Source organism: Rhincodon typus, chromosome 33 (genome assembly GCF_021869965.1).
Source record: "Rhincodon typus isolate 14 chromosome 33, sRhiTyp1.1, whole genome shotgun sequence".
Taxonomy (NCBI): Eukaryota; Metazoa; Chordata; class Chondrichthyes; order Orectolobiformes; family Rhincodontidae; genus Rhincodon; species Rhincodon typus.
In genome coordinates this window covers 17,417,129-17,431,481 of record NC_063364.1, presented here as the reverse complement: position 1 = coordinate 17,431,481, position 14,353 = coordinate 17,417,129, and the positions used below count along the sequence as shown (strand labels likewise).

General features: G+C 38.9%; 1 protein-coding gene across 1 annotated transcript in view; it reads right to left on the bottom strand.

The window, feature by feature from the left end:
• Window positions 1-14,353, bottom strand: part of LOC109919979 (centrosomal protein of 152 kDa) — a 55,862-nt gene that overhangs the window by 39,641 nt on the left and 1,868 nt on the right. Inside the window, exons 2-4 of the mRNA XM_048615730.1 lie at window positions 9,578-9,692; window positions 4,877-4,980; window positions 437-551 (exon numbers count right to left, since the gene is read on the bottom strand). Coding sequence (XP_048471687.1) covers window positions 437-551; window positions 4,877-4,980; window positions 9,578-9,667 — 309 coding nt within the window. The 5' untranslated portion in view covers window positions 9,668-9,692. The remainder of the gene's footprint in view (window positions 1-436; window positions 552-4,876; window positions 4,981-9,577; window positions 9,693-14,353) is intronic.

The following is a 14,353-nucleotide window of genomic DNA, read 5'->3' as shown; positions in this document are numbered from 1 at the left end:
TTTGTACAGTCCCTCTGGTATTGCTCAAGTACAAAATCTTCATTGTAATCTTATTCCAAAATATATTTTATGGGTAATTTGATAATTACTTTCAAGAATGGAATTTCTATTTCAATTTTCAACAAATGTCAATCATCGAGAGAAACCAGAGCAATGGGCCCAGACAGTAAGCATCAGAAAGCACATGAATTGCTTATGAAGCATTTTTCATTACTCTCTGGCAGCCTGTCACACCAGCAAAACATTCACTTGCTCCAATACAAAATAATACATTGCCATAGCTTTGTTTGCCATTACATTAAAATGTGTGAGATTTGAACAGCTCCAATATACAGCATTTAAAAATTAATAATAGAAATACCCATTTTAACTAGATCCATAATTATTAAAGTTTGGTATATTAAAATGCATTCAGGTCAATTCAAAATAAACTTACTCCATTCTGTCCTTTGTATACTGGATATTCAGTAGAATAACTATCTTTATCCACTGCAATGTTGCTTACTTCCTGTTCATTCCAATTTCTCTTCTGTTCGCAGGTTTGTTCAACACTATAAAGATAATGATTTGTTGAATGTCACAAATTTAATATTTTCAGCAATGCACGTTAACAATTTAGACGTCAGTCTAAATAAAGTCCCAGTCCTATTATTTTGTTGCGTGGTATTGACAAGGCACAACGGCAGTGCGTGGTAGCAAAGTGATACTGCAGGAGCAGCAATACTAAAAAACAGATAATTCCAGGACTGTAAAAGCTTTTAAAATATATCCAGAAATTTCTCTTAACTGTTTTTTATGATAAACAAAAATGCAAAAGACTGACACCGCAGGAAAGAAAGTGTATTGCTGTGGCTACCTAAAATGATGATTAGGCTTTGTTAAATGTCTCTGTCTGAAACAATTAAACAGTTTGTACATTAGAGTGCATATGTCATGACATGCATTACATCTATCCAATTACACAAAGTGTAGGAAAGTTAGTGGAAATTCCAAGACCGAATTGTAGAACTAAGAGGATTAAAAAGACAGCAATGGGATATTATTTTATCACTTAATTTGAAGGCAGAACAGCTAATTAATTATTACTAAATAGACTGATCTTGGAGGTTTTGAAGGCAAGAGTTAATGATTCATAGGAACGTGGTCGTCAGAAACAGCCTCAGGAGACAAATGTAATCTAGACTGAAATCTAGCAAAATTCAGCATGGAAGAAAACAACAATGTTTTCTCTAACTGTAGTCTTCTCTCACCTGTTCCTTTCTTTACCTTCCAGTCCAGAATAAAATATATAGAAAATCTGCATTAAAAACTTTCAACCCATCCTGTATGTTGCACAATTTGATGATCAAAGTCAACAATTCCCAGTTCTACTATGTCAACCCAATTACATTTACTGCAAATCTATTTATCCTGTACCCGGATCAGGTATGTGTGTATGGGAATATAGAAGGAGTAGGCCAGTCAGCCACTTGACACTGTGCTGCCATTCCAGATCACAGCTGACCATATGCTTCAATTACATTTTCGAATGTTACACCCATATGCGTCAATGTCATAATTATAACTATCAATCCATCAATTTTTGTCTTGAACTTAACTTGATGACAACTTCTAAAGCCTTTGGAGTAGAGAATTCCAAGGATTCACCCTGAGTGAAGAATTTCCATCTCACCCAGTCCTAAATTATTTATTTTATTCAGAAATTATGTCCCCACTTCTAGATCCCACAATAAGGGAAAACATCCTTTCTGCATCTGTTCTGTCTATATCTTTAATCATTTTCTAAGCTTCTGCAAGATTGCCTCCCATTCTTCTGAACTCCAGAGAACACAGGCCCAAGTCTCCTCAATCTTCCTTAAAAATCTGACCTAGCATCTCAGGAATCAGTCAGGTGAACGTCCACTTCACTCCTGCTATAGTAAGTTCATCTCTTTCTGGGCAAGAGACATGCAATACTATTAACAAATACAATTAATAAAATGTATTTTTGAAGTATTGAGTTTGAAGGGATTTAACTAATTCTTAAATGAAGGGGACAATCAATATGTAGAGTGGTTGCATTCTTTCCTAATTGACATGTTCCCGTTGCATTAGACAGTGCAATATCATACAATCAACAAATAGTCATTTATCTTTGTACAAAATATGCAGGCATTAAAAACTTGCAATCAATTTTTACATTGTTGTCAGAATGAATTTCATAGACTGCATTTTATTAGGTTGCATTTTTGGTCATCACATTCTTTAACAATTATTACCTATGTGACAATACAATGGCTTTAAGAGGTGTATTTTGTCCTGATTTTTCATGAAGAGGGATTGAGGCACAAGTGTGGAGTGGTCTGCTTAAAGCTATTAAAGTAAACAGCTAGTGAGGCTTCAGTTTTTTTTAAAAAACGTTGGAACAATAGAATCAGCCTGAATGGGTGGGGACAAGCTCCCACAGAACCAGAGTTCTTAAGTTTAGCTTTCAGCAGCAGTTGCTGGATGTGGAAGCTCTTTCCTCTCCCTGTTACAGCTGAAAGCTTGGGTCTCTTCCTGCTGCTAGAACTGCTTGTGAGACAACCTATTTTATTGAATTAGCCTTTACCAAGTAAGTGTTTATTGATGTTACTATATTAGAACAGATGTTGTTTAATCATTACATAATCTATCATTCTGATAAGTTTTCCAATAGAGTTTGTTTTTCCAATCCTTTCTTCTGTTTGTACTTTAGCTATATAGTGTAAGAATACAGCACATTTTGCTTCAAGCCTGATAGTGAGACCAACTGAATTGCATGCGGAACGCAATGCCTGGCACTTGCCTTTAAAAGAAGAAAAGGTTAGGGTCTGAGCTAGTCAACACTGAGCAAAAAAAGGCAAGTGGAACACATTCAACACAGAAGAGAGGAAAGCCCTGGAAAGACGAAAGACAGGAACATTGTAATCTTACCAGTGGACAAAGGATGCATGACAGTAATCATCAATTGAGCCCAATTATTTGGGAAAGCTAACGCACTACTAGCAGACACAGACATCTACCAACAAATGGCGATAGACCAGACACCACAGTTAGGGAACCGGATTACAGCGACCCTGAAGAAATTACACAACTCAGGAGACATCAGCAAGACGACTACCAAGAAACGAAGCCAGAGGGATCCAACACACCCCGCTTCTACGGACTCCCCAAGGTACACAAACCAGGGGTCCCCTTCAGACCCATTATCTCACTACCAGGCACACTAACATATAGACTTGCCAAAGGACTACAACAGAAATTAAAATATTTAGTGACACAATACCCACTCCATCCGTTCATCCCAAGACTTCCTCAACATCACCAAGGACACCAGGATAGAAGAGGACGATGTGACGATATCCTTCAACGCAACAGCACTATTTACATCTATAAACATTGACCTAGCCAAAAAGGCAATTGCCACACTACTAGATGAATCAAGTAGGCAGGCACCCCAGGACACCAACATCAATAAGGACACCACCATGAAACTACTAAATCTGTGCCTCACAACCCACTTCACCTTCAATGACGGCATATACAAACAAATCAACGGAACACCAATGGGATCCCCAATATCAGGGTTCATTGCAGAAGCTGCAATGCAAAGGGTAGAATGAACAGTGCTCCTCATCATACAACCCAAACTCTGGGTCCGATATGTAGATGATAACTTCGTGCTTATTAAAATGCACAAAACTAGAAGAAACCTACCAACACATAAACAAGGTGCAGGGCTGGATGAACACCTTGTTGTCTCGGATTCTCCAGCATCTGCAGTTCCTACTATCTCTAACACATAAACAACATCCTTACCGGGATAAAATTCACAAAAGAGGAGAACGACCACCGACTACCCTTCTTGGACGCAATGGTAGAACACAAAAACAGTGGGGATTGTATACATAGAAAGACCACACATATGGACCAGATACTCTATTACACTCTCAACCACCTCAACGCCCACAAACGAAGCTGCATCAGGACACTATTTAAATGAGCCACAACACATTGCAGCAACCCAGAACTACGCAAAGCAGAACAGGAGCACCTATCCGGTGTCTTCAAAAGGAATGGATACCCGAAAAACACAATCCACTATTTGCCCCGACACAGACCACACACAACCAGACTCACTAATCACCCTCCCTTATATCAAGGATATTTCAGAGATGACTACAAGACTACTCAGACCGTTAGGTATCAGGGTAGCCAACAAACCAAAACCCATCCTACGACAGCGACTGATGAATGTAAAGGATCCCATACCCAAGAACAGCAAAACCGGTGACATACAAAATACCATGCAAGGACTGTGAGAAACATTACAAAGGCCAAACTGGAAGAAAACTGACAACACGGATACACGAACACCAACTAACCACCAAAAGACAAGACCAATTCTCACTTGTCTCACTACACACGGACAATGAGGGACACGATTTTGACTAGGATAACACATCCATAATCGCACAAGCCAAACAGAGACACACCAGGGAGTTGCTGGAGGCCTAATATTCTAACCGGAATTCTATCAACAAACACACTGAATTAGACTCTGTACAAACCACTGAGAAACAGAACCAGAAGCGGTACCAAAGACCCCAACAAACTGAGGTATACAAATAACAAGCGGGACAGAACAACGATACATCACCGGAGGCACACTGACGATGTTACCTACTCGGGTGACGAAATGTTTGCAACCAAACCCCTGGCTCAGCGAGCATGTCAACAACCTCAGCTTATTTCCCTACCTCCACGGCATAATTATACCCAGTGAAATACTGTCTATTATGCTAGAACGTCACACTAGATATATAAAATTACTTTTCAAAAATAATGTTGCACATAAAAAGTCTTTTTTTCTTACCCATTATTGACATTACAGCCAGAGTAATTCAATTCTGGAGAAGAAATGTCTCTGCTATCCTCCAGCATGTCATCTGGAAGACCGGTCATCAGTAACTGGTGGAGCTGGGATTAAAAATATCACCAATTCATTAGATATTGTTAATGTTATTAAATTAGAGAAATACCATTTCTAATTTTCTATTGAACGTTACACTAGCAATTGTGAATCCAAGAAAACAGATTTTAATCTTGTTTCTTTAATATGGAACACAAGTAACATTAGTATTAAAACTGAAAATTTTTTAACTTTACATTCATGATCAGCACTTGCTTTCCTAACCATATACTAGCATATTCTCTCTCCACCATAATGCAAAAGTTCAAATGCACACTGGACTGGATTCACTTTCTCTCAACTGTAAAAGGGCATACATGAAAAAAAAAAAATTGTTGCTCTCAAGCCAATGCCTGGAAAATGCAGGCCACAGTAAACCTCCACAAAACTTGGTTTAAATTAGCACCAAAACAAAAAAATTCTACTCAAAAGAAAAACTCCTGCTTTCCTCTTTATGAACCAAATGTCTTTGGTCGGAGGAGATCGGGCCAAAGGGCTTGTTTCTATGCTGCACATCTCGGAGATAATCAAAAGACAATTCTGAACTGGGGATTAAAGAAATTTTCCACTTAGATGGCTTGGGCTCCAGTTGTATATCAGAAACAGCAAATCACTATTTTTTCTTGACTGCATGAGTTTATGATACAATACAAGAAATAGTTAACTTTATATAACTTCTAACTTGGTCATATTTGATTTCTAAAATGACATATCAGGGAAATGGTGGTATTGTGGTAATTTCACTGGACTAGCAAACCAGAGGTACAGTCTAATGCTTTGGAGACCCAAGTTCAAATGTGACTACAGCAGCTGGTTGAAATAAAATTCAATTAATAAATCTGAAATTTAAAGCTAGACTCAATCATGAAATGGTGACCATGACAACTGTAATCAATTGCTGTAAAAATCCAACTGGGTAACTAATTGTCTTTAGTGAAAAAAATCTAACTGGTGTCACCTGGTCTTGTCTACAGCAACGCAATCAACAGTCACCTGCCCCCTGCAGGGCACTCAGTTCAAGGACAGGCAACAAATATTCACCACATCAGAGACACCCATGCCCATAAAAGAAAATAAAAATGTAACTAACTGTACTATATATTCAATAAGCTGTGCCAAACAGGAAAGAAGTCAGAAGTAGTAAGCACCACTGTAAATTATTTTTTTTTGCAAGGCTATAAAATCTTCCACTCAAAGGACAGGATAGGATTGAAGCTTGCAATATTGAAAACATTAGCACTGAAACATATTGCTAAACAAATGACATGACAAGTTAATGTGAAAACTGAAATCCACTTTATTTTATTTGTATCCTTCAGGTGGCAAATATAGGTTCTTGTAACAAAATCCACATTTATGCAAAAGAATTAATGCTAAGAAAGTATGAGTTAATGACTCTCTGGGCACTTCATCAAAATGTCACACTCTATTAACATTTATTGCAAGTTTACGCTGCCTGAAGGAAATCACTAGGAGAAAGGGGAGCTTCCTTCCCCCTCCCCATTTCTGAAGGGTCCTGACCCGAAATGTTAACTTTCCCGCTCCTCTGATGCTGCCTGGCCCCCTGTTTTCCTCCAGCTCCACACTTTGTTATCTCCGACTCCAGCACCTGCAGTTCTTGCTGTCTCCGAGTGTTTAATCACAGTTGTCTTGCTAGCAATCTGCCTTGGTGTGGACAAGGATCGGGAGCAAGACATCAGGTCAGGTAGCACTACAGTAGGCTGATGCAAAGAATTGGAATGAGAGGAAAAAAGGTGCAGTCCTGAACCCATCCACATACTGAGTAGGTACTGGATACCGCTCCTTTCCATTTCCAGCACTTCCAATGACATGTCCCCTCACTCAGTTCCTGAACAAGGCTGAAATATGGTGATGGGAACCCCACATCTTCATTGGAGTTGGGTGCAAGGAACCCACATAAAATGCTTCATAAAAATGATATCTATTTAGACATCATGTGCTAAACCTGCCAGCATACCCAATTCAAAATATGGCTATTAACAATTAGGACCAAAATTGTTTGTGAACACGCAAACTTTCCAACTGAATAACATATCAACCAAACAATACCTGTTTACGTTGGTCAATGGAGATTATTCTGGTCAACCAAGAGAGCTTTTTTAGAAAATAATTACCTAACTTAGTATACTTACATAATACAGCACCTGAATATAGCATCTAGTTACAATGACACAGCAATTTTCTTGAATAGCAAGTGATATGTGCACTGTACATTTTCTTCTAGTTCTTTTGTTCAGATTCTAGATATATGGTGAGCGGCCAGAGTTAGTATTTCTTTATAATCAATGTTTTTCATTTCAACAGCTGCTTGGAAACATGGTAAAATGAAAAACTGATGTCCGAGATCAATTTTATGCATTGAAGTGAAATTGATTTTACTTGTTCTTTTGATCAGAAGTGTAGTAAAAATTCTGATTAGTTTTACAAAGCACGACAAGAGAAAAGGGAAAGAGAAGAAAATGTTAAACAGTAAAAAGATTTGCATCCAGAAATACTCGAACAGACTACCCTACTGTGAAGGGGTAAGAACAGCTGCAAGATTAGAAATTACTTATAAAACGAAACAAGAAAACTTTGTTTGCAAAACAGGAAGAGCAGTTAATAAGAGAAAAAAAATGCACTCTGCACCAAGGTCCCAGTGATGCAGAGATGCTGAGCTGAGGCTGTTGTAACCCACTTTGTTAAATCTACATTATAAAACAAAAGGAGCATCAAAACTGCTACTCTTGCCTCCTGCCACTCCAGAGCCCTTATTCATAAAGAGGGTTTGGGAGAGGAAAGTAGTGAGTGGGAGCATGTTAAAAAAACATGGATTATAATCACTCCAGCTCAGTACTTCTGCATATTGAGACTAACTTCCACAAGCCCACAACTCCAGTGTTGGATCGGATCTGGATCTTGATCTTGGACAGGAACCACACACAGGAAGGGAAAGCAGCAAGACCCTGAATTAGGAGTAGGATGGGGTGGCCGCAAGTCTGAATGTCAAGTTGTTGGTGGGGGGGGGGTTAGATCTACATCAACTGAAAGGTGTAAAAAGGCAAGGTTTGCAGTGAGGTAGAGCTGTGCCTTTTTAAAAATTTTAAACCTTTAAACCAAAAATAAATGTTTTTTCCAACATAGGAATTTAATAACGTAAAGCATCACTTTTTTTTTCCTCTGATAAAAGGAGGGTTCCAACTACAGCTGGTACATTGGTTTTAGTGAGAAAGTCAGATTCGCATGAAATAGTTTTGATTGGAGTAGTAATTTTCAGGAACGTAATCACAACTTTCGGTGTGGACATGCTGTCTTTTGTGGGTATAAAGCAAAAACTTCAAGTATTTAGAGACATTGTTATCACAGGATAAAAAATTCCAATGCCACACCAAAACTTGTAGTGTAACACCCAGTCCCAATAACTTATGCAGTTAACTAATCTGAATAAGCACTTTCAAACTTTAGGCAGAAAGTCTACGTTGATCAAATTATGGGGTTTTTAGTGACCATAAACTGAGCTGAACTAGCCATATAAAATGCTGAGACTACCAGAGAAGGTCAAAGGCTTTAAAACGTGCAACTCACCTTCTGTCTTCCCAATGCCTGTCCTCCATTTGTAAGGCACAAGTCTGACGCATGCATGAATAATCTCCATTTGCTTGCATGGGTGAAGCTCCAACAAGAAAGTCAACATCATTCAAGAGAATGCAGCCCTGCTTGACTGACACCCCTTCCATCACCTTAAACATTCACTTTTTTCACCACCAATGCGCAGTGGCAGCAATGTGAACCAGCTACAAGATGCTCCATGGTAACTCACTAAGCCTCCTTTGACAGCATCTTCCAAACCTGTAACTTCTACCACCTAAGAGTGCAAGGGCAACGGATGCATTGGAAGGTCATAACCAGTTAAAATCTCTATCCCTGCAAGCCACACACAATCCTGACTTGGAACTATATTACTGTTCCCTCATTGCCACTGTGTCAAAATCCTGGAACTCCTTTTCTAAGAGCACTATGGATATCCCTACACCCCACAAACTGAGTTCAAAAAAGGCAGTTTAGCACCACCTTCTCTAGGACAATTAAGAATAGGCAATAAATGCTTGCTTACAGAGCAACACCCACATCCCATAACAAAAATATAAAGTAGTATTGTATTATTTGCTAGCAACACTTTTTTAAACGGATGGATATTACTTTCTAACATTAACTCATGGTATACAAGCACTGATTGACAAAACAATTGAATTCTGTGTATTAAAACACCATTAACAATTCAAGCTTATGGACAGATGCAGTATGTGTTTTTTCAGTCTCCAAGAATCAAATTAACAGCATAGCTAGTATTGGGTTTATAAAGACCCGCAAATGAAATGGTTACAATGTACCAAATGACAACATTGCTTTTTGCAAGTTAAAATAAAAGGACAGAGATCCACTATAAAACTTTTGAAATTGATTTTCTAAAGTTTCATGCATTTCAATATGAAATACATACTAGAAATAGTCTAAAATATTTCTATTTACCAGCACATGGGGAAGAGAAAAGGCTTTACACAACCTAAAAATAGGTGGCATTTGGGGGGAGGAAATTAGTGTTACCTCTTGCTCTCGTTCATAATCTTCCCTGTCATACTCCTCGTCTTCATGTTGGGTTGGCAAAGCCACGCTGTCAAAGTCCATGGACATCATCAGAGGTTCTTTAAGAGAAATAACCCTAACAGAAGTGTAGAAAACAATTCTTTGTTTAAAATTCAAACTGTAATTACATCATTGACTTCCAAACATAGATAACTAACATAAAACAAAGAATTGTGGATGCTGGAAAGCAGAGTTAACGTTTTGATGGGAGGCTGGTGTGAGGCTGGAAAGGCACAGCAGGTCAGACAGCATCCGAGGAGCAGGTAAGTCAACGGTTCGGGCTGAAAACCTTCATCAGGACTCACGTGAAGTGACTTCACCTGACGAAGGGCTATGCTCCAAAAGCTTGTGATTTCAATTAAACCTGCTGGATTATAACCTGGCATTGTGGGACTTCTGACTTTGTTTACATAACATTAATATTTGGATTTAATCACTACTTTGATATTGTGAAATATAGTATATTGTTACACTATGTAGTTCTAAACTTCTGGTACACGTTGGTGGCAATTTCACCCCTAAGTCACAAGATCCTAGGTTTAAGTCATATTCCAAAGCTTCAGCACAAAAATGAGCAATATCCAGCTTTCACTGAAGGTGTATTACATGCCCAAAATGCCATTTTTCAGATGAGATATTAGAATTAAAGGTTCCTCTGCTTGCTTTGGTGGATGTAAAAGCTCCCAAACTGAATATCAAAAGAGCTCTCGGGTTTATCATAAAAGTGTCCTGGCCAACATTTCCTCAAACAAAATAAAAAAAACACATCTGTTCATTATCACATAAGGGAGTTTGCTGTGTGCAGCAATTTTCAAGTTACAACAGTGTCTACACTTCAAAACAATGGCTTATCAGCTATTAAAGGATTTTGAGACATATGATGGTCATTTAAGTCTCTGTAATAAATACATAATATAATTAATACTGATATTGTAAGAACATCTTCTCTTCCAGGGTCTCTCTTCGTTATCCAGACTATTCAGAAACCTAATGTGATTCCATTCAGTCTATCCATATTGTAATCTAGGCATCTCCACTCAGTTTTTTCTAACTCCACATGATCACTTAAGAAGTTCTCCAAAGAATCCTTCATAGCCTTCCATCCTTATCTTTATCTATATACTCCTCCTGTCTTACAATATCTGTCCCAAACCTCCTCATCATCTATCAAACCTATCACCTGTGCAGTTAGAAATAATCTATAATTCAGCCCTAAATTTATTTTCAGCTAAGCTTTAAAAAGATTTGACTCCATCATCTTTTCCTCCTTACAGACTTCATTACACTTCTGATAGGCGAGCTCAAGCTTATTGAAAAATTTGACCCCAAAAGTGAGGCAATCTGATGCAACAGCTTCTCCATCACAAGGAGAGCATATTTCTATTTCTATACAATACTCCACCTCTATCCCTATCTCACCCTACCCACTAAATCACCAATCATGCCTTCAATACTTTCCCTGACACCCTCAAGTGCTGCACTTTCCAAAAAGCTAAGCTCATTTTATATTCTATTCTCCACATAACTTGCACACTATTCCAATTGAATAGTCCTGTCTGCACTGTCCTACATTGGTTCCAGGGCATTGTTAGAATGAGAAGTTTAAATTTTGAATTTAAATTTGTGGACAGCCTCACCTTCCTTTCTTTGTAACCACCCCGCACCCCCGGCATTAGATTCCCTATTGTTAAATTCTGCTAATTTCCACTTCTTCAGCCTTATAAATATTAACAACTGCTGAGACTCAATTCATCTCACTATGGTGTCAGGTTACAATGGCCAGAAAAAAAATCAACCTACAATTGCAGCAAAACCAAACAACTGATGTAAGAACAGATGAAGAAACCTGGAATAATGTATCTAAGATGGTTGATGACATTTAATTAGGTGGAAATGTAAGCTGTCAGGTAGACATGGAGGCTGCAAGTACTCTAGATAGGTTGTGAGTGGGCATCAAGGTGACATCTAGGAAATAACATGCAGAAGTGTGAAGAAATTCACATTTGTAGTGAAAACAAAAGCAGATTTTTTTTTTTTTTTTTTAAAAGAAGAGTGAACTTTCCAGTTAATGTTCAGAGGGACTCGAGTGTACTCATGCCAAGATACACAGTTAGCACACAGGTACAGCAAGCAATTAGGAAGATAAAATGACATGTTGGTCTGTGTTGCAAAGAGATTACAATAAAAGAATATAGAAAGTCCATCTGCAACAAAGCAGGGTTTTGGGGAGATCATACCTGAAGAATTATATGTAGTTTCGGTCTCAATAATTTAAGGAAGGACATTGGAGACAGTATAGCTAAGGTTACACGAGCCTACACGAACAGCATCAGAAAGATACTACACTCTCCGACACACTCATCACACTACCCTACATCAGGAACACGTCAGAACTCACCACAAGACTCCCACGACTGCTGGGCATCAGAGTGGCACACAAACCCACATCAACCCTACAACAACTGCTCACCCGAACTAAGGACCCACTCCCCGCCACGGACAGGACCAATGTCATCTACAAGATCCCCTGCAGAGACTGCAAGAAACACTACATCGGACAAACAAGAAGGAAACTAACAAGAGTACATGAACACCAAGTGGCTACAAAAAGACACGACCAATACTCACTCATCTCAATCCGCATGGACAAGGAGAACCACCACTTCGACTGGGACAACACCAAGATCCTGGGACAGGCCAGGCAGAGACAGGCACGAGAACTCCTAGAAGCATGCTATTAATAAACACATTGAACTCAACCCCATATACATTCCACTACGAAAGGAAACCAGAAATGAGGCAATCCATCTCAACGGACCAAAGTTTAAAAACCAGGCAGGAAAACACACCGACACTTCATTGGAGGCTGCACTGAGGATGTTACCAAGCACGGTAATGAAACGTCTGCGAAACAAGAAACCAGCTCGGCAAGCCAACCAACCTCAACAACCTCTAAGGTTCACTACATTGGCCCCTGGGATAATAGGGTTCTCCTATTATGAGGGACTGAGCAAGTTGGGTCCGTAAGTTAGGTTTCTAAACTTTGAAAGAACAGATGATCTAATTGAAACATTGGGGTGCCTGAGCAACAGCAAGGTCTCTCTTGGCCCAGAGATGCTTAGTATTCCACATCCCTTCTGTAAGTCTTCTGAAATACTTACCACGTCATGTGATTACACAGTTGACCTGCCTGCATAGTGCACGGCATGAGCAACTGCTTGACAGGACACCAGCTCCTAAAAAAAAAAAAAAATGAGCTTTTCTATTCTATTAACTGGTCACTGTTTGGCTAGCAGCTGCAGAGAGTCTTTTGCACTGGTAATCGTCTTCATTAGACTAGTTTTTGATGTGGTTTAACAACTAAAATTAGAATCTAAGCACTAAGAAAATGTTAGATGTTAGACGTAACACTTTCATTGAAGTAGGCCATTCATGTCAAGGGCAATTAGGGATAAGCAATAAACGCCAGCCTTGCCAGCAACATCCAGGTGCCACATTCAGAAGAGAACACATTTACGATACATGGGATCAACAGTAAGAACTGCAACTTTTTTTAATACTCAAATGAGTTTGCAACTGTATTAAAAAGTAACTATATTTGTAAGAGTGGCATACATTTAAATAGCTTACATTTTTAAATCAAAATGAGAGCTTTAAAATGAAACACACCTTGTCGGGTCTGTTCTCACAACTGATGCCATTCAATACTGAAAATTGATTGCCAGAGTGTTTATAAATTGAAGTATATTTAAACAAGCAATTTAGAAACAAGCCATGTGCCATTATAATCATTATTCCATGACTCCCCAACAGTCAAGTGACACATTTGTCAAAGTTAAATGGAAGGTACTGACCAGCATGGATTCCAGGTTGGTTAAGTGACTGAAGAGAGCAGTGTTGAACAGCAATCTTTTTGAACTGCAAGATGCCACTTGTATGCAAAGAGCTTCCCTAGAGACTAGTATGAAAACTACTGCTTATTGATACTAATGGCCTTTCACTTGTGCGTGCAGCACACAATCTAAAACTTGAAAGCACTGTGAGCTGACTGGGCAATAATGAAAAAAGACAAAAGACCCTGGTGGAATGGGTGGACAGTTAACAAAATAATGCAGAAAAGTTTGTGACAATACAATTTGGTAGGACAAATAAAGAGGAAATAAAAATACACAATTCTGAGGTAGTGCAGGAGCTGGGGATCTGGGATTTATTTAGGGACAAAGGACTGAAAAGCAGGATTAGGCCATTTAGTCCTTCAAGTCTGCTCCACCATTCAATAAATCATGGCTGATTTAGTTGTGGTTCCAGCTCCACTTTCCTTTCTGCATCCATAACCCTTGACTCTTGTCTATTGAAAATCAGGCCTGATCACATCATTCCCATGTTAGATATTAGGTGAAACACCATAGAGTTTCCTACTTTCTGCCTCTTACCTTTCTTGAATAATGCTGTGCATTTGCCAGTTCTCAATGCGCTAGATTCCTTCCAATATCCAAGGATTTTTTGGAAAGTTATAACCAACACACCTATTTGTGCTGTAACTTCTTTTAAGACCCTAGGATGGAGATGTTATAGTCCTGGGGACTTGTCAGCTTTTGGTCCTGTAGTTTTCCCAGTACCTTCTCCCCAGCGATGTGATTGTTTTAAGTTCTTCTGACTGCTCCGGTTTCCTCCCACAGTACAAAGGTGTGCAAGTTAGGTGGATTGGCCATGCTAAATTGCCCATTGTGTTCAGGG